General features: G+C 35.9%; 1 protein-coding gene across 3 annotated transcripts in view; it reads right to left on the minus strand.

The window, feature by feature from the left end:
* Positions 1-24,741, minus strand: part of ATAD2 (ATPase family AAA domain containing 2) — a 68,594-nt gene that overhangs the window by 15,333 nt on the left and 28,520 nt on the right. For all 3 annotated transcript variants that reach the window (XR_014056301.1, XR_014056302.1, XM_081498921.1), the window contains exons 10-20: positions 21,100-21,208; positions 20,733-20,848; positions 16,152-16,326; positions 15,221-15,309; positions 12,830-12,989; positions 11,906-11,996; positions 10,901-11,215; positions 10,439-10,571; positions 9,903-10,089; positions 9,059-9,244; positions 1,179-1,314 (exon numbers count right to left, since the gene is read on the minus strand). Coding sequence is in view for 1 of the 3 variants with exons in the window: in XM_081498921.1 (XP_081355047.1) it covers positions 1,179-1,314; positions 9,059-9,244; positions 9,903-10,089; positions 10,439-10,571; positions 10,901-11,215; positions 11,906-11,996; positions 12,830-12,989; positions 15,221-15,309; positions 16,152-16,326; positions 20,733-20,848; positions 21,100-21,208 (1,697 nt within the window). In the remaining 2 variants the exon portion in view is untranslated. The remainder of the gene's footprint in view (positions 1-1,178; positions 1,315-9,058; positions 9,245-9,902; positions 10,090-10,438; positions 10,572-10,900; positions 11,216-11,905; positions 11,997-12,829; positions 12,990-15,220; positions 15,310-16,151; positions 16,327-20,732; positions 20,849-21,099; positions 21,209-24,741) is intronic.

A 24,741-nucleotide genomic window follows, 5' to 3' on the forward strand; every position in this document is an offset into this window, starting at 1 on the left:
ACTGTATAAATCTTCATCACGCTGACAGTGCTTTTCAGGTCTACTATATCCTTCTACTTCTCTGTATATTCATTCTATTAGCTTTTGAGAGTTTGATATTGAAACTCCAACTAAAAATCTTAATTTACCTAATCAAAAAACATTATTGTATATATAGTGGAACTCTATGTAACTATACATAACCTTGTTCTGTATTTGCCAAGTTTCCTATAAATGTGTTATCTTACTTCCAATATTTAAAAAAATTAAAATTAAAAAAAATTTGATTTCCCTGTGTGTGTGGGAGGAAGTCATCTAGACTAGTTAATTTTTTAGCTAATAAAAAATTGTGGTATGTTTCAAATATGACAAAAGTTTGAGTTTATTTAAACAGAAATGCACTAATAATTACTCAGGATCAAAAAGGGAATATGAGAGTGCTGCCTCCGTAAGTTGGCAATTTATTAAGGTAGTAAGAGATAATTATAACATCACCACAATGTCATATTAGTAGTATGAAAAAACTACAGCACATCATAAAGGTAGTCAATTAATTCTGTCTAGATGTTAAGGAAGGAAAAAATGAATTATACTAGAAGGAAAAGTAGTTCAACAGACAGAGACAAGGTTGAGGACAGATGCATTACTGACAGAGAAAAAGCATGAACGAAACTGTGAAAAGACACAAATATGCTGTGTATGGTTTAAAGATAAGAGTGTTTTGTAAGGAAAAAGATAGAAGAGAGTAAAGTATCAAAGATGGGCTTGGAAAGACAGATTGGGGCTATACTATGAATTCCAGCCCAAATTTCATAATGATTAGGGCTATACTATGAAAGGCCTTGTATGCTTTAAGAACTTTAGTCTATTTTAATGGGAAATACAAGGAAATATAGGTAAAAGGTATCAACCTTAGAAGCTTCCCTGGTGGCTCAGGTGGTAAAAAATCTTTCTGCAAAGCAGAAGACCCAGGTTTGACTCCTGGATCAGAAAGATCCCCTGCAGAAGGGAATATCTACCCACTCCAGAATTCTTGTCTAGAGAATTCCATGGACAAAGGAGCCTAGCGGGCTACAATTCATTAGGTCACAGAGTCAGACACAACTGAGTGACTATTAGAAGATGGCAATGCCATTAACTGATATTTCATTTCCACTTTCTCAAAATTATTATATATTAACTTTGATACAGAAACTAACCTGCTTTCTTTTTGGATATAGGAGGCTTAGCAGCTTGCTTCAGAATTAAATCTTCAAAAAACTGTGCCCGTTCTTCTTTACTAGGTAACTGGACATTAAAAATTTCTCCATAGTCACGGACAAATAATTCTTGTACCTTAAAAAAGAAAACAGATGCATTATACATATATGTGTGTGTGTATACATATATATGTTTGTATACACATACATCAGTTCAGTTCAGTCGCGCAGTTGTGTCCGACTCTTTGCAACCCCATGTATTGCAGCACGCCAGGCCTCCCTGTCCATCACCAACTCCCGGAGTCTACCCAAACCCATGTCCATCGAGTCAGTGATGCCATCCAACCATCTCATCCTCTGTCGTCCCCTTCTCCTCCCACCCCCAATCCTACCCAGCATTAGGGTCTTTTCCAATGAGTCAACCCTTTGCATAAGGTGGCCAAAGTATTGGAGTTTCAGCTTCAACATCAGTCCTTCCAATGAACACCCAGGATTGATCTCTTTGAGGATGGATTGACTGGATCTCCTTGCAGTCCAAAGGACTCTCAAGAGTCTTCTCCAACACCACAGTTCAAAAGCATCAATTCTGCGGCACTCAGCTTTCTTCACCGTCCAACTCTCACATCCATACATGACCACTGGAAAAACCATAGCCTTGACTAGACGGACTTTTGTTGGCAAAGTAATGCCTCTGCTTTTAAATATGCTATCTAGGTTGGCCATAACCTTCTTTCCGAGGAGGAAGCGTCTTTTAATTTCATGGCTGCAGTCACCATCAGCAGTGATTTTGGAGCCCCAAAAAATAAAGTCTGACACTGTTTCCACTGTTTCCCCATCTATTTCCCATGAAGTGATGGAACCAGATGCCATGATCTTAGTTTTCTGAACGTTGAGCTTTAAGCCAACTTTTTCACTCTCCTCTTCCACCTTCATCAGGAGGCTCTTTAGTTCTTCTTCACTTTCTGCCATAAGGGTGGTGTCATCTGCATATCTGAGATTATTGATATTTCTCTTGGCAATCTTGATTCCAGCTTGTGTTTCTTCCAGCCCAGCGTTTCTCATGATGTACTCTGCATAGAAGTTAAATAAGCAGGGTGAAAATATACAGTCTTAACGTACTCCTTTTCCTATTTGGAACCAGTCTGTTGTTCCATGTCCAGTTCTAACTGTTGATTCCTGACCTGCAATATAGGTTTCTCAAGAGAAAGGTCAGATGGTCTGGTATTCCCATCTCTTTCAGAATTTTCCACAGTTTATTGTGATCCACACAGTCAAAGCCTTTGGCATAGTCAATAAAGCAGAAATAGATGTTTTTCTGGAACTCTCTTGCTTTTTCAATGATCCAGCAGATATTGGCAATTTGATCTCTGGTTCCTCTGCCTTTTCTAAAACCAGCTTGAACATCTGGAAGTTCACGGTTCACGTATTGCTGAAGCCTGGCTTGGAGAATTTTGAGCATTACTTTACTAGCATGTGAGATGAGTGCAATTGTGCAGTAGTTTGAGCATTCTTTGGCATTGCCTTTCTTTGGGACTGGAACGAAAACTGACCTTTTCCAGTCCTGTGGCCACTGATGAATTTTCCAAATTTGCTGGCATATCAAGTGCAGCACTTTCACAGCATCACCTTTGAGGATCTGAAACAGCTCAACTGGAATTCCATCACCTCCTCTAGCTTTGCTAGTAGTGATGCTTTCTAAGGCCCACTCGACTTCACATTCCAGGATGTCTGGCTCGAGGTGAGTGATCATACCATCGTAATTATCTGGGTGGTGAAGATCTTTTTCGTACAGTTCTTCTGTGTATTCTTGCCACCTCTTCTTAATATCTTCTGCTTCTGTTAGATCCATACCATTTCTGTCCTTTATTGAGCCTATCTTTGCATGAAATGTTCCTTCGGTATCTCTAATTTTCTTGAAGAGATCGCTAGTCTTTCCCAATCTGTTGTTTTCCTCTATTTCTTTGCATTGATCGCTGAGGAAGGCTTTCTTATCTCTCCTTGCTATTCTTTGGAACTCTGCATTCAGATGGGAATATCTTTCCTTTTCTCCTTTCATTCAATGCAATAATAGATTATTGTAATGACAATCTAAGTTGTGTAATGAGTAATTTCTTAAATCTCTTACTTATACTGAACGTATGTATACATCACATATGCAGTGGACAAGGAACTAAAACCACGGGGTCTTCTTCAGAACTCAAGACTCCAAACTATAATTCATACAGTAACTGATACGGTGATATTTTACTTAAAGGGTTTTGTAGTCATGTATGGATGTGACAGTTGGAGTATAAAGAAAGCTGAGCGCTGAAGAATTGATGCTTTTGAACTGTGGTGTTGGAGAAGACTCTTGAGAGTCCCTTGGACTGCAAGGAGATCAAACCAGTCCATCCTAAAGGAAACCAGTCCTGAACACTCATTGGAAGGACTGATGCTGAAGCTGAAACTCCAATACTTTGGCCACCTGGTACAAAGAACTGACTCGGAAAAGACCCTGAAGCCGGGAAAGATTGAAGGTGGAAGGAGAAGGGGATGACAGAGGATGAGATGGCTGGATGGCATCACCGACTCAATGGACATGAGTTTGAGTAAACTTTGGGAGTTGGTGATGGACAGGGAGGCCTGGAGTGCTGCAGTCCATGGGGTTGCAAAGAGTCGGACGCGACTGACTGACTGAACTGAACTGAGATTAATTAATCCACTTTCACAACCCAAAGTGAGATATGAGAATGAGTGGTTGTTCAGTAAGAATAAAGGCTGGAAAATAGTAAGAACTGGTAAAAATACGGAGAAATTAGATCTCCTGAGCCAGTAGGAATTAAAAGGGTGCAGCCACTGTGGAAAACAGTATGCTGGGTCCTCAAAAAAGTTAAACACAGAATTACCATGTAACCCAGTATACATATTGAAAACAACTGGAAGAAAGAAAAAAAAAAAAAGACTCAAGAGGTACTTGTATAGCAATAACCATTAGCAGGATTATTCAGGAGTTAGGCACGAGATAAAGACAACTCAGTGCTCATCATCAGATGAGCAGATAAACAAAATGTGGTACAGACATACAACAGAATATTATTCAGCCTAAAAAGGAATGAAATTCGAACACAGGCTCCAACACAGATGAACACTGAAAACACTATGCTAAGGGAAATAAATAAGCAGGTCACAAAAGGACAGATATTTTATGTATTATTTCTATGCTGTATTTCTATTCTTTCACTGTTACAAGTTTTAACAGACATATCCTTAAGCTTCTTTTTCTATCAAACTGTAAAGTTAATCAACATCTACAGATCAGATACAAATCTGAAGGTGCTTTTACTTCCTGATTCTCCTTCAGGATGTCCTTTCTGCCTGCCATTCTGAGTTCAGAACCAAAGTCAACATAGTTTCACGTAACTTAAAAAAATGTTACTTGTTGGCAACTTCCTTCCTTGGATATCTGAGTGACCCAAGATCTTAAAAGTAACTTAAATGTGTTTTTGTGTATTTAGTGTCTATCATATTGATTGTATCAGGCTTAAAGTGTATTCTGTTGGAAGAACCTGAGGCAGTATTTTTCCTCTTCCTCAAAAAAAAAGTTAAGAAGCACAATTTTGTGACAAGTATTACTGTTTTCTTTGTGCACTGCTTCTTATATGCCACTTCTGCAAAAAAAAAAAAAAAAAAATTTATCTAGATATGGGTCTTTCTATATCCATTAGTTAGAACAGGGGGCCTTTTAAATCTGAAGATTATGGTATTCTTTAATTTATGAAATGTTGTATTATTTGACTAGTCTTTTCTTCTACATTTCTTTTCTCTGTCCATAAATCCCATTAAATAGATGTTAGACTTGAATCTATCTCCTCTATTTCCTTTAATTTTTTCCTCACTTTTCAAATCTCTGTCCTATTGTATTATGTAAGAATCTCTGATCTCATGATCCCTCATCTTGCTAATTCACTCTTCATCTGTGTCTTTTTAGCCCTGCAGGGTTTTATATTTGGGAGGAGCTACTTCATTTGTAATGTCTTCAAATGGTTCTTTTCCACAACAATCTGTTGCTGATGCATAGATATAATTTTCTATGGCACTGTCCTTCCTCAAATGCTTATTTATAAATTTATCTTTGCCTTTGAAATATGACTGTTCATAGGTGCTTTTTCTGTTTATTCTAGTTTCTATTTTCAGTGACTATGAAAGAAGGTAGACTATATTAGAAACAGAATGTGCCTGTAATTTGTTTTCTGGGCACAGGGTCTTCCCACTCCTCCCATTCAGTACCTAAAGGTAAGTTACTGCCCTGACACACTATTCCTTGGTCCACCTTCGCTGATCTAGCTGATGACAAACTCTGCCAACTACTGTCTGGCATGGCCAGAAGTGAAGAAAGCCAAAAAACACAAAGTTGTTCAAGGACTCTCTTAATTCCCTCCTAGCACTGATCTAGAGCTAGAAATCACTCCCATTTTTCAAAGCAGCCGTTTGATGCACATACTCTGAAATGTGGTTACCCACATCCATTTAATCCCCACTGCTTGTGTTTCACGATTCACCCAAGTTTCTCATCTATTACTGACATTCTTTCTCATTTTTTCATGAGTTGTTAGGGTCTACTAGTGCTCGTGCATACAGGCACTCTGACTGCAGTTTTGAGACGGACAAACTGGAATGTAATACATAGTACTTCTCAAATATATTACAGTCCAATGCTACATACACAATATCACTAGCTCACCAAGGACAACAGAGACTACATTAAGCTCAAAGCAGACTTGCTTATTTGTATCCATGTAGACTATTCATTTTATAAAACCAGCAATTCCTGGTCCGGTGCCCATTCCACCCTTCCAGACAGGGTGATGCTGGGCTACTCGACCCAGTTAACAATGACGTACTTAGGAAATATTATCATATAAAAGAAGCTATAGCAAAAAAAAAAAAGAAAAAAGAAAGCCAAAACATTTTAAGTACAGAATTTCCACATTCTTGATAAAGTTATGCCAGATTAAACTGATTACGGCTTTTCAACCTCCCTCCATCCATATAAAGTTTAGCTAGTCTCCCTTATTATCAAGAGTATAAACTTATTTTTGTTTTAAACTTTGAAATAATGTTGTTTTAATTGACAGTGAGTACAATACATAAATGGTTAATGTGGCTACTAAATAGCAATTCTCCTTTACTCTGTTAATCAGAACACTGCTAGAGAACTTAATTCATTCTGGGTACAGCCTTTCAAAAGGAATATAAAGAGAAAGACATTTAGGCAAGTGACTAGAATTTTGAAGAAACTAAAAATATGTGTGATGTGCAGCAGAGCTTGCTACTGTCACAGTTCATGTTCTCTTCCTTTTGGGCCCAGTGCTATACCATATTTCCTAGTCTCCCTTGCAGTTAGGTATGGCTATGTGAGGTTCAGCCAATGGAACATGAAAGGAAATGATGTGTATCACTTTCAGACCAGGCACAAGGAAGGGCCAATCCTTTCAGCTGGGTGGAATGAAAACAATCTGGAGAGCCACATGATGAAAATGAGTGTGCTCTCCCAGTCTGAGTGTCTGGAATGACTACATAGGGGAGGGTACACCTGTCACTCCAGTCATTTACCTGATATTGTAAGTGAGCAAGAAATAAACTTCCATTGTATTTAAGAATCCTAAGAAGTATATCTTATCATAGAAGAACTGTTTAGTGTGAAGAAGCCTGGGTTAGAGTGAGGAAATAGAAATGAATACAAAAGCATGTTCAAACATACATACAAAGAGCTTGCCATGATGAAGACAGATTAGACAAGTTCTCTATTGTACCTAGGAAACAAATGGAGATTAAGAAAGGGAAGCCTCTCAAAATAAGCTGATTTTTTTAGGAGTCAGAACTAACAAAATGAATTGTGAAGGTGTTATTACACAAAAGAAAGAATTTAGAGTCCAGAACTAGGTGATTAAGTTAGAAACTTTTAAGGACTCTTACCACCCTAAGAATCTAGACTTAACATACATTTAATATTCATTTCCCAATTTATTCAGTTTTTAGTTGAATAATTCACAACTACTAAAGCTGCCATCTGGAACATAACCTGGTCCTTTGATAGCTCTCTGGCATCAATTCCTTCTCGGCCCTTCACTTCCTCTGCCCTAGCCACTCTAGACTTCTGCGAGTTTTCTAACACATCAGACACGCTTTTGCTTTGGGGCTTTTACACTTGCAAAGGCAAGAAACCTTTGTTCCTCTGCCAGGAAACTTTGTCCCTCAGATATCCAAATGGGCCACTAGTTTACCTTTTCCAGGTATTTGCTCAAATGCCATCTTCTTAGTGAGGCCAACCCAGCAAATTTAACCGTGTGACCCTACCACACTCTTTTGGCACTGCTTAGCTACATTTTTCTCCATAGTGACAGGTTAGTATTGTATTTTATTTTTGGTTGTCTTTCCCCCAACTAAAATGTAAGCCCTAGGAGGATTTAGATTTTTGTCTAAATTGTTCAGTGCTATATTTTCAAAGCCTATAACCATGTCTGTTCTAGAATAAGTGCTCAAAAGTATTTTTAAGTTAAATATTTGACTTTATCTTCTTACTAGTATTCTAAAAACTGTACATCAATTCTGTTAAAGGTATGGAAAAACCACACACACTCTCTCACACACAGAAGCGTACAATATGCTTACTATGTTCTCTGGGGATACAGAAGTGGAAAAAAAGTCCCTGACTTCACATATTTAACATTCTGCTAGGAGAGACAGAGTCAAACAAATTAATATGTTATGTCAAGTAGTGACAAAAACAAATCAGAGGGGTGGGATGAGGGTGGTAGGGAGGCTTAAAAGCGAAGGGATATACGTATACATATAGCGGATTCATGTTTTTGTACAGCAGAAACTAACACAACACTGAAAAGCAATTATACTCCAATTGAAAAATAAGTAAACTAATTGAAAAAGAAAGCAGAGTAAGGGGAAAAGACAGTGATAGGCAGAGGTGTTCCTGCCATAGGAGAACAGTATTATAAGCAGAAATAGAACAAACCTGGTCACTGGTAGTTGTCGAAATTGGCACAAATTTGAAGGACTGTAATTTGGTACTATTAAAAATGTCAAGTGTGCATATCCTTCAACTAAGCTACAGTTATTCCATTTTTAGGAATGCATGTTAAAAAACCCACATGGTAATGTTTACATGATTTAAAACCCCAAAATGCTCACTGTAGCAGTTCAACAGAAAAAAACTTAGAAAATAGCTGAAATCCTATCAATAAGGATTTGGATAAATAAAATTATGGTATACCAAGACAACAGCAAAGGTTACAGTGCTCTTAAAATAAATAAGATTTACATATTAAAAAAACACCTAAGATACATAAAGTAAGTTATGGGATAGTAATGTATCATATTCCATTTAGAGAAAGAATATTTATAAAGTGGTCCCACTATGTGTGCTAAGTCACGTCAGTCATGTCCTACTCTGTGCGACCCTATGGACTATAGCCTGCCAGGCTCCCCTGTCCATGAGATTCTCCAGGCAAAATCAGTGGAGTGGGTTGCCATGCTCTCTTCCAGGGGATCTTTCTGACCCAGGAATAGAACCTACGTCTCTTATGTCTCCTGCACTGGCAGGCAGGTTCTTTACCACTAGCGCCACCTGAAAAGCTCTGGTCTCACTATACATATACACATATACACAACAAGTGCTGATATATGTGCTGCCCAACAAACACATGTATCAAATAGCTGGCAATGGTATCTTTAATAGGAAAACTTTTCCTTATAATTTTATTCACCTCTTTAGCACTTGAATTTTTTTCCCATAAATTCTTGTTAGTTTCTGTGTATATCTTTTTAAAAATATAATGATTATGAATATCCCATTCTAAAGCATAATGATTTCTCCCACAAATTACCTCTTCTGGTAGAGTGGAATGGGGTTTGTCAGAAGTGGCAAGTAGTAAAACTGGTGCAAAAGAAGGAATATTCTGTAATAATGTGGTAAACGTGGCTTTGAGTGTTGGTCCAACTATTTCCCACCACAAGTGAATGTGAGGAACATACACTATACTTGGTGCTGTTCTCTTAGCTTCACGAATCACCTGGTTGAGAGAGAAAACAATTACATACACTTATAGAGTCAGCACGTTAGCAGGGTGCTTTTTAAATTCGGAACAATTTAACTTCCCAGAACTGTCATATAAGTTTAAAAAATGCTTCCCTCAATCCCACCATCTTGTTTTTAAATGTTTTTATACAAGTTTCATTTTTAGAAAAACATAATTGCTTCAAGCAATTAGAAAACAGCTCAAGAAATCTAAAAGACTTTTCTGTTATGGCAACCAAGGTTAAATATAAAAATACATAAAACACTTTTACAAACTTTTAATATAAATATAGCAAAAACAGAAGCAGCAGAATATTTGCATACTTTTTGCATAGCCATCACTGTTTTAAGTACTTCTTCATTTAATTCTCACAACAGTCATGTATTGTTTTTTCCATTTTGCAAATGGGGAAAATGGGGCAGAGAGATTTAATAAACTTTCCTAAGTCACATAGCAATTAAGAGGCAGAAAAGGATTTAAAGTCATACTTTTTAATAACTAAGCAGTTAGGCATGGTTCTATTTTGAAAACCTGAAGTCAGAAATCAGAAAGACCAAAAAACACAGTACAAAAAGAATGAAGCAATTCTAGACTTTGTCTCTGGAAGGCTACTTCACCTTACAGCTTATTTGTCTGGGCAACAATGAATTACCTGCGCACATGTTTCTTCAGGAGATGTAGCACTGACTCCAAAAAGAACAGGAATGTCTAAAGTGTATACTGCAAATTTCTCCAAAGCATGGATGACAGCTGGTGCTAAATGAGAACCTTGCCCAAATCCTGGTTCGCCCACTATCAGCATTCTTGGTCGAAAAGACATAGGTTGATAACAAGCATTTCTGAAAGAAGTGAGTAATAACCTATGTTTTAGGATAAAAAGTTTAAATTTCTCTCCCAATTATCAATTATGAACTTTTATAAGCCAAAAGTTTTGACAATATGGCCAGTCAATCATAGCAGCATGGTTCATGTGGTTTTTGGAAACAATCAAACTTTACAAATTTTTAGGAATACTTTATAGTTTCTAACATCATGACAACTGTAAGAACAAAATATTTTCTAATATCTTAATTTTAAAAAAGTAAATTAGCTGGCATCCTTTATCTTCTCAAGCATAATTTCATCTAGTTTTAGGGAATTCACACAAGAATGAATATATATATATAAAAATTTTCAAGGGAAATGTACCTATTCAAATGAAGAAAATTAAAATTTTCTTTTGCTTTATTAAAGGATTTTTGAGAAAGTCCATTTTCGTATACTGATGGAACATCATCATCACTGTATGCCAAGTCACTTTCTAAGAGAGGACAAGAAATATCTGTAAAGCAAGCAAATAAAGTGTACATTAGTAGCTTTTCTCAATTACAAAGTGGATCTTTACATAATGCTTCAGTTAGCAACTCCAATGAGATTTTTTTTCAAAAAAGTTTGTGTACATATAAGTAACAAGTAAATTTTAAAAATGAACTTCAAACCTAAAATAGAGGAAGTCTAGGGCAATCTGTGAAATAAACTTCCTTCATATACCTAGGAAAAGCATGACCAAATTCCTTTCAAGAGGCTCTTTCATAAAGAAACGTTACTGAGATGTACAAAATATTTAGTTTTACTGACTATGAAAACTAAACAGTCAATCAAGTTTCATACCCGAGTCTAATGCTTTATTTGTTCTGGTTTCCACATGTGGAAATACTCTCTGCAGGGCTTCTAGGATCTTGTGAACAGTGCTCTGCAGTAGTGGTTTCACAATGGTGGACAGTGCCTGCCCAGGTGACATCACAGCTCTCTGGGAGGCTGGTATCATCTTTTGCATAGCCACCTCAAAGTCCTTAGCTGAGATATTAATTGAAGAGAGATCCAACTGCAGTTTCTCACTAGTGGTATAGATCTGTGGGTAGCGTCGACGCAGAGCACATAAAGCAGCTTCAGAGCATATTGACTTAATATCTGCACCACAGTATCCTATCCAAGGCAACCAAAAAAGAAAAAAAAAAAAAAGTAAATCACCACCATATTAAGCAAGACGATGGTTAAAAGAAAATTAAAGATCAGCCTAGCAATACAGTAGCAAAATATTTAGGAGTAATAAGGCCAAAATGTCTCTCATCCCCTCAGTGAACTCACATGGTTGATAACAACCCCTAACAAATCAACCAGCTTTTGAGAGTGAAACACGCAAGCACTAAAAGCAGAGTGCAGAGGTCAAGAGCATGAGTTTTGAAATCAGATAATCAGGATCAAATTCCAGTTTGTCATTTACTAGATGTGTGATCTTTTTAGAGAATCATTTATGCTTTCTCAGCCATTTCTATATCTGTAAAATAGGGATAAAGCTACCTACTTCACAGGATTGATATAAGAGTTACCTGAAATAGCATATGTAGAATACTTAACAGGATAATTAGAAAAATGTAAACAGCGAAAGATCTAACTTCATTCTCTAATTCTTTGACAGTCAAGATGTTTAAGTACCTCTATACGGTATCTAGGACTTTAAAAGAAAACAGGCCACAAATTATAAATAAGAAACAAATCTAACTTTGTATTTCTTTAAACAAGAAACAAGGTTTCTTTAAACCTTGGCAAAACTACAACTTGTTCCATCTTTGAAATGCATGTAATATTTCTTTTAATGCTTAAAACAATGTTTACCAACACAGTTTTCTGCTAGTTCTTCCAGAAATATGTCCAGTGGTTTAGGATTCCAATCCCTTGTGTGAATTTTTAGAATTTCTTTTCGAGCCTACAAACAAAAACAACTTAATTTTTCTATAATGATACAGTGCTATTCAGATTAGGGTGACTTTAAGATAATGGGGTTATCTAAAAATGTAAAGCTGTCAATACCTAATATAAACAGAAATATGAAACAGTAAAAATGAAAAAAAAAATGATATATTTGTATGAGCTTAAGAAATTTATATTAAATAAGACTGCATTTTTAGTGCTCAAGTTCTAGTCATCACAAATGTGAATGAGAAAAATTAACTACTGGATTATTGTTTATTCTGGTACATATTAAAAACTGTTGAGTACTGACAGCTCTACCCATATTTTCATACTTGGTTCTCAAAATATTCAGCAGTTTTGAAGTAGCTGGTTAGAATTACATGGTTGTATTCATGAAAAAGTCAAGTCTAACGAACTGGCTAAGGACTGACTGTTAGGCCACGTGTTCTGAATCAAAATAAAGTTATATGATTAACAAGGAAAGGCTGTGCTTGGGGAGACGGGGAAGGTGCGGAGGTGCACATCTAGGGATTCCCTGGTCCAGTGTTTGGGACTCAACACTTTCACTGTCACGAGCATGGGTTAAAATCCTGGTTGGAGAACTAAGATGCCACAAGGTATGCATTCCCCCAAATAATAAATAAATAAATAAAATAAAAAGTTATCTGAGTTCTTTTCTTTAAATAATGCCTCTCTAAAAATACATACATACCTATTTGAATGTTAATCATACAACTTTGCTTCAGAACATACAAAACTCAATCTTCAAATTTGCACTATACTAAGACTTGTTCAAGATAAGCACAATCAATGTTTGTCAAAATTTGAGTGATGTTAAATTCTTACATCTTTATCAGGTAGGCTAAAAAGGAATTCTCTGTCAAAACGACCAGGCCTTCGTAAAGCAGGATCAATAGAATCCAGTCTGTTGGTAGCACCAATGACCACAATTTCTCCTCTGCTGTCCAATCCATCCATAAGAGCTAGCAAGGTGGAAACAATTGAACTAAATTTAAAAATAAGAGAGAAGAGATTAACTATATAGAAGCCGAATACATCATTTCTTTTTTTGTTAAGATTTAATACATTAAATGTGTGAATAAATTTTCTCAGAGCATCCCACTATTTTCAACAGACTTATTAAAAAGAAAATCTGTAAAATAACATACTACATGGCACATAGACATTTAAAATCAATGGAAAACACACTTCTCAGAATGCTACATATGGATCCTAGAAGCCATTTCATAAAGCACAATTTCACATAGAACTTTGGAGTTCTCAAACAAGGATGCAACATCAAAAAAAAAAAAAATACAAGTAGTAGGCAGATAAACAGAAACTTAAAAAAAAAAGCTTCAAAAGCTTCTTTGTGTACACATAATCAAAGGATGCCAAAGCAAAACAGAACATACTGGACTGTGATTGCTTCTAGGTCTTTTTAGTCCCCAGCTGCTGCTAAGTCGCTTCAGTCATGTCCGACTCTGTGCGACCCCATAGATGGCAGCCCACCGGGCTCCCCCGACCCTGGGCTTCTCCAGGCAAGAATACTGAAGTGGGATGCCATTTCCTTCTCCAATGCATTAAAGTGAAAAGTCAAAGTGAAGTCGCTCAGTCGTGTCCAACTCTTAGTGACCCCATGGACTGCAGCCTACCAGGCTCCTCCGTCCATGGGATTTTCCAGGCAAGAACACTGCAGTGGGTTGCCATTGCCTTCTACATTAGTGCCCAGAGACAGGAATTGATTTTCTTTAAAAATAAATTTCATCATGAGTTCATACTGATATTCCAATTCAAATAAAGATGCAAGGGTTTTAATTTAACTTATTTTATACTTGCATCCCCTTTCTCTTGGGCTAAAAATATTATTTTCTAATGAATTCACATAATTACTTATTTGCATTATCCTACAATATTATCAGAAACAATAGGATACAGAATACAGTTTAATCATGGTCAGTGTGCTACCTTCTAAAAAAGCTTAATTTAGCAAAAATGTTTTTCTCTAAAATTTTTTAAGTCTTTGGAAAAAAACCAAAAAACTTGTGCAATAAAACTTCTCTTAAAAACACATATTTGAAATGGCAAGTGCTTGCTAAAATTATTCTGTATTTGTTGCTGAAATTTCTCCAATCCCTTTTAGAATTATTCCAAACTACAGTAGTTACTCAACTGCTTGACTGAAAACTGATGGTGCTAGTTTTATTCCTATTAACACAATGAATACAGTATAGCTGATATTGAAATGAGTCATACCTAAAAAGTCTGTATCATTATTGGTAGGTATGAGCACACACAACTATTTTTATCATATAGGAGTAAACATTTTAATTTACTCAGAGCAACAAATAAAATTCCACAGCACCAAGTCAAAGGGTATAACAATACAGTAAATGTTGTTAGGCATTAGAAAAGCCAAAACCTACGTATCGCTCATGTTTTATCATATTGTTCCTCTTTTACAACATCTACAGTAAAAATAATACTGGCATTATGAAGGCATGCAAACATTTGCTTTTGGGTATCCCAAGTTAATTAAGTAGTTATATTTAAGAAGAAGGTCTGAAGAACTGAAGATGAACTAGGACTAAAGTAATTTAGATTCAAGTTGAGGCAGTGGCACTAATGAAAACTGCTCCCTTGGGTATGCAGTTGTCACAGGGGAGACGCAGTTTTCTCACTCTGAAAATGAGGAAGTTAGGCTGGTATTAGAGACTTAAACTAGTGGTCGTACACTAAGATATATTTTGCTTGGCTCAGGTAGTGCCTTTCAAGCATCCGAACTAGTTGGCAACATCTAAGATAGTTAACATACATAAAATTTAAGAAAGAGAAAACTTATTTTTCAAATCTGAGTCAGCTTTTGGACTTCAGTAACAGGCTGGAGCTAAAAGCAAACTGGCTGTGCTCTGACAACTGGACATTCAGACATATTTCCCTGACCCACTCGTATCACTGGCCTGCCTCACTCATTTTATCTGCCTTTACTTACCTCACTGGGTCAGTGGGCATTTAAGTCTGTATCACAAGTTAAATCTATAACCAATACTGTGTTTGAGAACATCCTACCATTTAAAATAGGTTCACTTTTCTTTTTTGTACTATACGTTGGTTTCTACTACCAAACAACAACTGGTTTATAAAGTTTCTAACTGTTTAACATTCTATCCCTCTTGCAACATTAATACAGCTCAGAATATAGGGAGAAAGGCAGAAGTACTATCAAGCAAGTTTTACCTGTGAATTTGATCTTGCCGGCTTGATCGTACTGGGGCTAGACCATCAATTTCATCAAAGAAAATAATTGAAGGGCGCATCTGATAGGCCTAGAAAGCAGTCCAGTGATTGCATGCTATCATGAGAGACTTCAAACATGTAGACTCGATATAAACCACTTTAATTCATTCCTACTTGCATTTATGAAGTTTTAAAAAATATAAATGTAAATCCAAGAATTGTGTTTTAAGGATTCAGACTAAATTATAACAGCATATGATTTAAGTTTATTTGTATATTCAGCTGGAAATATTCAAAATACATACTCCACTGGTTATATCCCTTAGATTTCATATAGCTATAATTATTGGGACACAAAAAACATCTATAGAAGACCAACTGTCAAAGCAAGACAAAGAACAGCCTTCCTCCATGTCAGGATGAGAAAACATTTAACAAGATGCTATAGTTTAAAATCAATTTCAGTAAAATTAAAATTAAAAAAGCCTCAGTGAATTTTACAAAGAGTTATAAAAGTATTTGCAGCAATATGCCTCAGTAGATCAGAATGTATTATCTCATAACTAACTGTCAATACATCTGGGATATGAAACTCAGAGCCACTCGGGTAGAGCTAATCTTCAGCTTGCATACTGAAACATAAACTCACTAGTGTTATCTCTTTTAAGTACGAAAATATCACTCTTTCTCTAGATACAAGACCTAAGACTCCAAAGAACAGACCCAATTATTCCTTTCTCTTTTTTCTCTAAAATTGTTCGTCATAAGTTGGTGTAATCAAGACATACAAAGGAAAATAATCTAGAAACATTATATATCTGACATAATTATTGAGTCTATTTCTATGAAAAGTGATTAAATGCAAGGTTTATCCAATCCTTACATATCTACACTGATTACAGATCTATATAGGTAAATTTTAATATCATACCTGATCAAATAGCAATCGCAGCTGTCTCTCAGATTCTCCTACCCACTTACTCAGACAATCAGCACCTTTCCTCATGAAAAATGATACTCTTTTATCCCCTTGACTGCACTCATTGGCAAGTGCTCTAGCAACCAGAGTTTTTCCAGTTCCAGGTGGACCATAAAACAAACAACCTCTGTAAAAGAGTAAGTATTACTTTAGCACTACATTAAAAAATAGGCTAAACAAAATTAAGAGATCAATTTAATGAATATAATTAGCAAATAAGAAAGTAAACAAGACAACTGAAACATTTCAATACACAAAGCACAACTTAAAACCTGGGGATTAATAGTCATACTACAAAATGAATATTGAAACTAAATAAAACCCTTTATTTGAAACATTTTCTTTTATTCATTCAAATTTGTTCATCACATTACCTTATCTTGCAAAAAAGGTATGGCTGACAGTTTACTTTTATAACATATCAGTGGGAAGAATAGCAGATTTCAAGTATCATCCTTGGTCTGAGTGCCAGTAACATATAACACCAAAAGTTTTCCAAGAAAATGTTGGGAATGACCATGAGATAAAGTAGGATAAAAGAGAGAAACTGAAGTAGTGGCTAGGTGATAGAGACCAGGACAACGTAAACAATTCACAATAATTTTTGGTGATATCATTGCACTATCAAGGGGTAATGCAGTTTTTGCACATATTCCCAAAGTTATTCACTGTTCTCACAGCAGAATTCTGAGAAAATGAGTTATATTCATCATCTTCATAGAAATGATCAAGTAACTGATTCTTAATAGTTATTTAGTTGAAAAGTTAAGATCTCAGAAAAACAGAAATGACAAAGTGAGAATGGCCAAACAAACAAAAAAGTGATGGATGAAATAAATCTACTCAAAGTCAAGGATAAAAGAAAAATTAAGAGAATTCCTTGGTGGTCTAGTGGGTATGATTCAGCGCTTTCACTGCCAGGGTCTGGGTTCAATCCCTGACTGAGGAACTAGGATCCTGCAAACCCTGCAGCACAGTCAAAACAAAAATAATAGGAAACGGACATAATCAAATGCAGAAAAACAACTGTTTAGAAAACAATCAGAATTTAAATGGAACAAATCAGTGATTTCAATGCACAAAAGCCAAGATAAAAACAGATTTTTAAAAATATATTTATTGAGCCAATAGTTTTATTTGTGAGACTGTATTTTAAAGAAAAAAGTAAGGATTCCCATAAAAAGGAAGCAATGGAGATGTTCATGGTATTGATATCTGTAATAACAAAAACTTAGAAAAAAACAAAATAGTTGGCAACAGCAGAATCAATTAAATAAAATGTGATACATCCACATAATGGAGTATCATTCAGCCATTAAAATGGAAAGAGAACATGCCATATAAAAACAGTTTAACACAATCATATGTTGGTTTTTTATGAGCAGAAATGTAAGAAAGTGGAAATGAAGAGGAAAAAATGGAAGGAACTGGTTTAATTTAATTTTTTAAATAGAAGTATAACTGATATACAGGATTAACTAAGTTAGAGGGGTAAAATATAGTGATTTACAATTTTTAAAGGTTATATTCCATTGTTTTTATGAAGTATTTGCTCGATTCCCCATTTTGTATAATATATCCTGGTAGATTAATTTATTTTATTTTTTTTACAACAGAAGCTTTTATTTCTTAAATGTCTAAATGCATAAAAACATGAAAATGTCTGCTGCTGCTGCTAACTCGCTTCAGTCGTGTCTGACTGTGCGCCACCCCATGGACTGCAGCCCACCAGGCTCCTCCATCCATGGGATTTTCCAGGCAAGAGTACTGGAGTGGGTTGCCACTGCCTTCTCCGCTGGTAGATTATTTTATACCTTATAGTTTATACCTCTTAATCCCCTACCCCTACACTGCCCCTTCTCAGTTCCCTCTCCCCACTGGTAAGCATTAGTTTGTTCTCTATATCTGTGAATCTGCTTTTTTCTCATATTCACTAGTTTGCTGTATTTTTAGATTTCACATAAAAGCAATATCATATGTATTCGCCTTTCTCTGACTTATTTCATTCAGCAAAACGGCCTCCAATCCCATCCGTGTCGCTGCAAATGGCAATATTTCATTCTTTTTTATGGCTCAGTAGTACTCCACCGTGTATATATTAACATATACCACATCTTCTTTATCCATTCATTTGTTGATGTGGACTCTTAGATTGCATCTGTATCTTGACAATTATAAATACTCCTATGAACACTGGGGTGCATGTGTGTTTTCTGAATTGGTGCTTTCTTTTGGACATATACCCAACAGTGGAATTACTGGTATATGATGGTAGTTCTATAATTTTTTGAGAAACCTTCATCTGTTTCTCACAGTGGCAGCACCAATTTACATTCCCACCAACAATGTATAAGGGTTCCCTTTTCTCCACATCCTCGCTAACATTTATTATTTGTCTTTTTGATGATAGCCATTCTGACAGGTATGAGGTAATACCTCATTGTGGTTCTGATTTTCATTTCCCTGATGATTAGTGATGCTGAGTATCTTTTCCTATGCCTGTAAGCCATCTGCATGTACCCTTGGACAAACAACTATTCAATTCTTCTGGCAATTTTTTAATCAGGTGGTTTGTTTCATTGATGTTGAGCTGTATGAACTTTTTATATATGTTGGATATTTATCCCTTATCAGTTATATCATTTGCAAATATTTTCTTCTATATGTTGCCTTTCTGTTTCGTCAGTGGTTTCCTTTGCTGTGAAAAAGTGTAAAATATAATTAGGTCCCATTTATTTATTTTGGTTTTAGGAGATGAATCAAAAAAAAATATTGCTATGATTTACGTTAAAAGTTCTGTTTTTCCTATGTTTTCCACTAGGAGTTTTATGGTTTTGGGTCTTAAATTTAGTCTATTTTGAGTTTACTTTTGTATATGATGTTAGAGAATGTTCTAATTTGTCATTGTTGCTTTAATTCACTAAACCACTTTTTTTTTTTTGCCACAACCCATGGTTTGTGGGATCTTAGCTCTCTGACCAGGGATTGAACCTGGGCCCCTGGCTGTGAGAGCGTGACATCCTAACTACTGGATTGCCAGGAATTCCCTAAAATTCATTAAATCACTTTAAGTAGGTACTTTAACATGTCCTATCATTATTAAATCCTTATTATTTAATATTCTATATTTTTTGATTAATTTTTTTTAATTCACCAGTATTTATCTATAATTAATTTATGCTTCATTTAACTAAAATGATTTATGCTTTAAAAAGCCTATGAACTTTTAAAAGTTTACTTAAATCAATGTTTCCACAGAGGGTGATTCAGGGAGAAAAATTATAAAAGGAAAAGAAAATCAGGAACTAGGGTTTAAAAACTGATTGATAAGTAAGGTATAAAAACTAGAAGAAAGAAGATTAAAAAAGGATGGTGATTAAAATAAAAAAAAGGGTTGTGATACAAAAAACCCCTACCCTCCTGCCACCAAAACAGCAAATATTAAAGTTGGTGGGGAGAGGAGAGATATAAAAGAGAAAATACAATTATGTTATATATGGCTTGACTGCAAAAAAATATATATATAAGCATAAAGCAAACATGAAAATTGATTCAATAAGTTTATTTGTGTACAAATAAACTACTGAAAGTATTAAGGAAGGGGAATAAATGTTTATGTATGGAGGGTAGGGAAAGTAAAGGAGTCAACCACTGTTCATACTTAGAAGTCTATAAATTGTGTTTAAAATCGAAAAATGAGGGACTTCCCCGGTGGTGCATAGTGTGGCCTAAAGACAGAAACAAATTAAAAAAAACAGAAAAATTAAAATGAAGAAGGGTTGAAGGGGGCCTACCCTACTTTTATAAATTTTTCTTTGTGAAACTTACAGTGCTATTTGACTTTTAAAGTTATGTATACATATAATCAACTACATGCACATGGGAGCTCAGTTGTGTGATTCTTTGCAACCCCACAGACTGTACCCTCCAGGCCCCTTTTATCCATGGATATACTTCAGTACAAAATAAAAATACATGTATTAAAAAATTATATGCATGTATGCACTTCCACTTACTACATCACTCTGCTTGACCTCCCAAATTGTAAGTAATTATTTTATGCCATTACAAAATAATAATTTATATTGTTAAGTTAATCATGTTCCCATTATGGCTTGCAACTGTAATTATCTTTTATTTTTTATCTGGCTATTGATTGTGAAAACTGAAAAACATCTTTTACTACTGTGAAAAAAATAAAGTAAAAATACACATATTAAAAAACTACGTACATATATTACTTTGATATAAATTTAAAACTAAATCACAAAGCTGAAAGGAAAAAAGAGTACGTAAGAGAGCAATTTTACTAAGTGTATGAAAAGCCATGGAAAATGATTTTTTTAATGGAGAATCAATTTTGAAACCATTTTTCATCTCAAACATTACGAAAGTAAAAATACTCCAATCACCCAGGACCTTGCAAGGGCAAGTATAACAAATGACTCTACACCTGGAAATTTTCAAGAGAGGCGGTTTCTGGATATAGTACAGGAAAGATTTTAGCTAAAATAAAACGTATAATTAAATTACCTTGGAGGTTGAATTTTGAATTTTTCAAAGACTTCTGGATAAAGTAATGGAAATACTACCATCTCTTTTAGAGCTGCAATATGATTAGACAAGCCACCAACACTATCAAATCGCACCTGTTAACAGAATGGAAACATTGACATTCTGAGATTTGGGAGTCAAAGCTAATATCTTATTCCATTCTGAAATTATATCCAAGCCACACATAGTCAACTGAGTAACAGTAACTTAACAGGAACAACTAAGCAACAGTTGTGGCCTAAAGATTAAAAAAAAGAAAAGGTTCTACAAAGATAAAAATTTCTTATAAAACACTGCTTTCTTTTTAAAATTTAAACTAAAATAATACATTTCAGACTGTACTCACTGAAGAATCTAGTTGCATTGGATCAACATCTGCAAGGCTTGCTCCGATTTTCATTCGATCTTTATAAATTCCTTTTAAATCATCTTTGCGAAAATTTAGTGGGAGGCACCTAAGATTACAAACCCCAAACATTCATCAAACACCACTTTCCTCCTCCAAATTCCATGTTAGAATATAGACATTTTCCTTAAGAATTAAAAAAATCCCAAATGGAGTAATCATGAGATTATGTGTTTTGAGTTCCTCCTTTTCTTTACAGGGTGAGAACTTCAGTGTTAGAAATATTTACATCTGAAGGCTTATTATTAAACATATAATCTAATGAAAATACCACAAGATACCACAGCAACATAAAGTAATTCATGGTTGAGAATTCACAAAGCATCAACATACATTATAATGATAGTGTCTGAACAGACACTTTACCATTTGCTGGACACGGTTTTAGTCATTAAATCCTCACAATACTCTTATGACATAGGTATTATTATTTTTCCCATTTTAAAAGAAAACCCAAGGCACAGAAAAGGTTAACTGTCTTGCCCAGGATCACACAGTAAGTGGCAGATCCAGGGATCAAACCCAAGCAGCCCGACTCCAGATCCACCACCACCCTGCTATTACACCTCTCCGCAAAATATGCAGAGCTCACCAGCACCTGGACCCATGTCAATCTTTTCAAGCAAGAGTGAATCACTCCTTTCCTATTACTTTCTAAAACATTTATGGTAGGTTACAAAAAAAAAAAAAAAAAAAACCTAGAAAAAGCTCGTTTTATAGATGGAAGAATAAAAACGCTCATGCTAAAAGCTAAGATACTTGTATAAGAATGCCTAAGCAAAGAATGCCTGCTACTACTGCTGCTGCTGCTGCTAAAGTGCTTCAGTCGTGTCCGACTCTGTGCGACCCCAGAGACAGCAGCCCACCAAGGCTCTGCCGTCCCTGGGATTCTCCAGGCAGGAATACTGGAGTGGGTTGCCATGTCCTTCTCCAATGTATGAAAATGAAAAGTGAAAGTGAAGTCGCTCAGTCATGTCCGACTCTTTGTGACCCCATGGACTGCAGCCTACCAGGCTCCTCCATCCATGGGATTTTCCAGGCAAGAGTACTGGAGTGGGTTGCCATTGCATTCTCCGGCCTGGTACTGCTAAATACAAGTAAAAGAACACCATGTTCACCCCAAGTGACAATTCTTGCTAGTTTCCAATTCCATGAGAAATTTATACTGCCAAGCCTAAGATGGAAAAGTTTTCAACTGTAGCTTTTAAAAAGATAATTCTTAAAGAATTCTTAATAGAACTGCATAATATAAAAGTCATAAGATTGAATGCACATTTCTATGAAATGAAGGCAAGTAGATAACTTCTGAATGATCTAACTCATTGCTGTCCAATAGAAATGAAATGCAAACCAAAATGTATTAACCACATTAAAGAGTATACAATTAATTTTAATAATGTATTTTACATGTCTCAGTTCAGTTCAGTCACTCAGTTGTATCCGACTCTTTGCAACCCCATGGACTGTAGCACGCCAGGCCTCCCTGTACATCGCCAACTCCTGGAGTTTACTCAAACTCATGTCCATTGAGTCGGTGATGCCATCCAGCCATCTCATCCCCTTCTCCTCCTGCCTTCAATCTTTCCCAGCATCAGGGTCTTTTCCAAAGAATCAGTTCTTGGAATATTACTCAGCCATTAAAAAAAAAAACACATTTGAATCGGTTCTATTGAGATGGATGAAACTGGAGCCCATTATACAGAGTGAAGTAAGCCAGGAAGAAAAACACCAATACAGTATACTAATGCATATATATGGAATTTGAAAGATGGTAACGATAATCCTATATGCGAGACAGAATAAGAGACACAGATGCATAGAACAGTCTTATGGACTCTGAGGGAGAAGGTGAGGGTGGGACGTTCTGGGAGAGTAGCATTGAAACATGTATATTATCATATGTGAAACAGAACACCATTCCATGTTCGATGCATGAGACAAATGCTCAGGGCTGGGTCAACGGGATGACCCAGAGGGATGGGATGGGGAGGGAGGTGGGAGAGGGGTTCAGGATGGGGAACACATGTAAACCCATGGCTGATTCATGTCAATGTACGGCAAAAACTACTACAATATTGTAAAGTAATTAGCCCCCAACTAAAACAAATAAATTTATTAAAAAAAAAAAAAGCGATCCCCTAGATTCCCAGTGAGGCGACTTGCCAAAAGGTTTGGGGGCTAACTTGAATATGTAACCTTTTAGTGTGGTTGAAATAATAATGTCCTTTATTAACTTCACTATACATTTTAAAAATCAGATGTCGTATAAGACATTGTAGCAAGACATTTTATTTTTTTTCCTTCTCCTATTTTATGAAGCAGTTTTATTTAAAATTTAAACATTTCTCGTTAAAACCTGGGTTAGTATCACTAAAGCTTTGTTATCGTGAACCTTTTATGAACACATGAACTTTATTTTTGCCCACGTTATTTGTGTCATAGTGCTTTTTGAATTTGTGTATGATGCTGCAAATTCTGTTCTTTGCCACCAAAGCCTGATTGCATAATACTAGGCTCCATAAATAAACTAAACTAAAAAAAAAAAACAACAAAGAGTCAGTTCTTCGCATCAGGTGGCCAAAGTATTGGAGTTTCAGCTTCAACATCAGTCCTTCCAATGAACAACCTGGACTGATCTCCTTTAGGATGGATTGATTGGATCTCCTTGCAGTCCAAGGGACTCTCAAGAGTCTTCTCCAACACCACAGTTCAAAAGCATCAATTCTTCAGCACTCAACTTTCTTTATAGTCCAACTCTCACATTCATACATGACCACTGGAAGAACCATAGCTTTCACTAGACGGACCTTTGTTGGCAAAGTGATGTCTCTGCTTTTTAATATGTTGTCTAGGTTGGTCATAGCTTTTCTTCCAAGGAGCAAGCGTCTTTTAATTTCATGGCTGCAGTCACCATCAGCAGTGATTTTGGAGCCCCCCAAAATAAAGTCTGTCACTGTTTCCACTGTTTCCCCATCTATTTGCCATGAAGTGATGGGACTGGATGCCATGATCTTCCTTTCTGAATGTTGAGTTTTAAGCCAGCTTTTTCACTCTCCTCTTTCACTTTCATCAAGAGGCTCTTTAGTTCTTCTTCACTTTCTGCCATAAGGGTGGTGTCATCTGCATATCTGAGGTGATTGCTGTTTCTCTCAGCAATCTTGATTCCAGCTTGTGCTTCATCCAGCCCAGTGTTTCTCATGATGTACTCTGCATAGAAGTTAAATAAGCAGGGTGACAATATGTAGCCTTGACGTACTCCTTTCCCTATCTGGAACCAGTCTGTTGTTCCATGTCCAGTTCTAACTGTTGCTTCCTGACCTACATATAGATTTCTCAAGAGGCAGGTCAGGTGGTCTGGTATTCCCATCTCTTTAAGAATTTTCCACAGTTTATTGTGATCCACACAGTCAAAGGCTTTGGCATAGTTAATAAAGCAGAAATAGATGTTTTTCTGGAACTCTTTTGCCTTCTTGATGATCCAAAAGATGCTGGCTAGTTGGTCTCTGGTTCCTCTGACTTTTCTAAATCCGACTTGAACATCTGCAAGTTCATGGTTCACATATTGTTGAAGCCTGGCTTGGA

This window comes from Giraffa tippelskirchi, chromosome 6, assembly GCF_054371585.1.
Source record: "Giraffa tippelskirchi isolate mGirTip1 chromosome 6, T2T-mGirTip1v1.2.pri, whole genome shotgun sequence".
Classification (NCBI taxonomy): domain Eukaryota; kingdom Metazoa; phylum Chordata; class Mammalia; order Artiodactyla; family Giraffidae; genus Giraffa; species Giraffa tippelskirchi.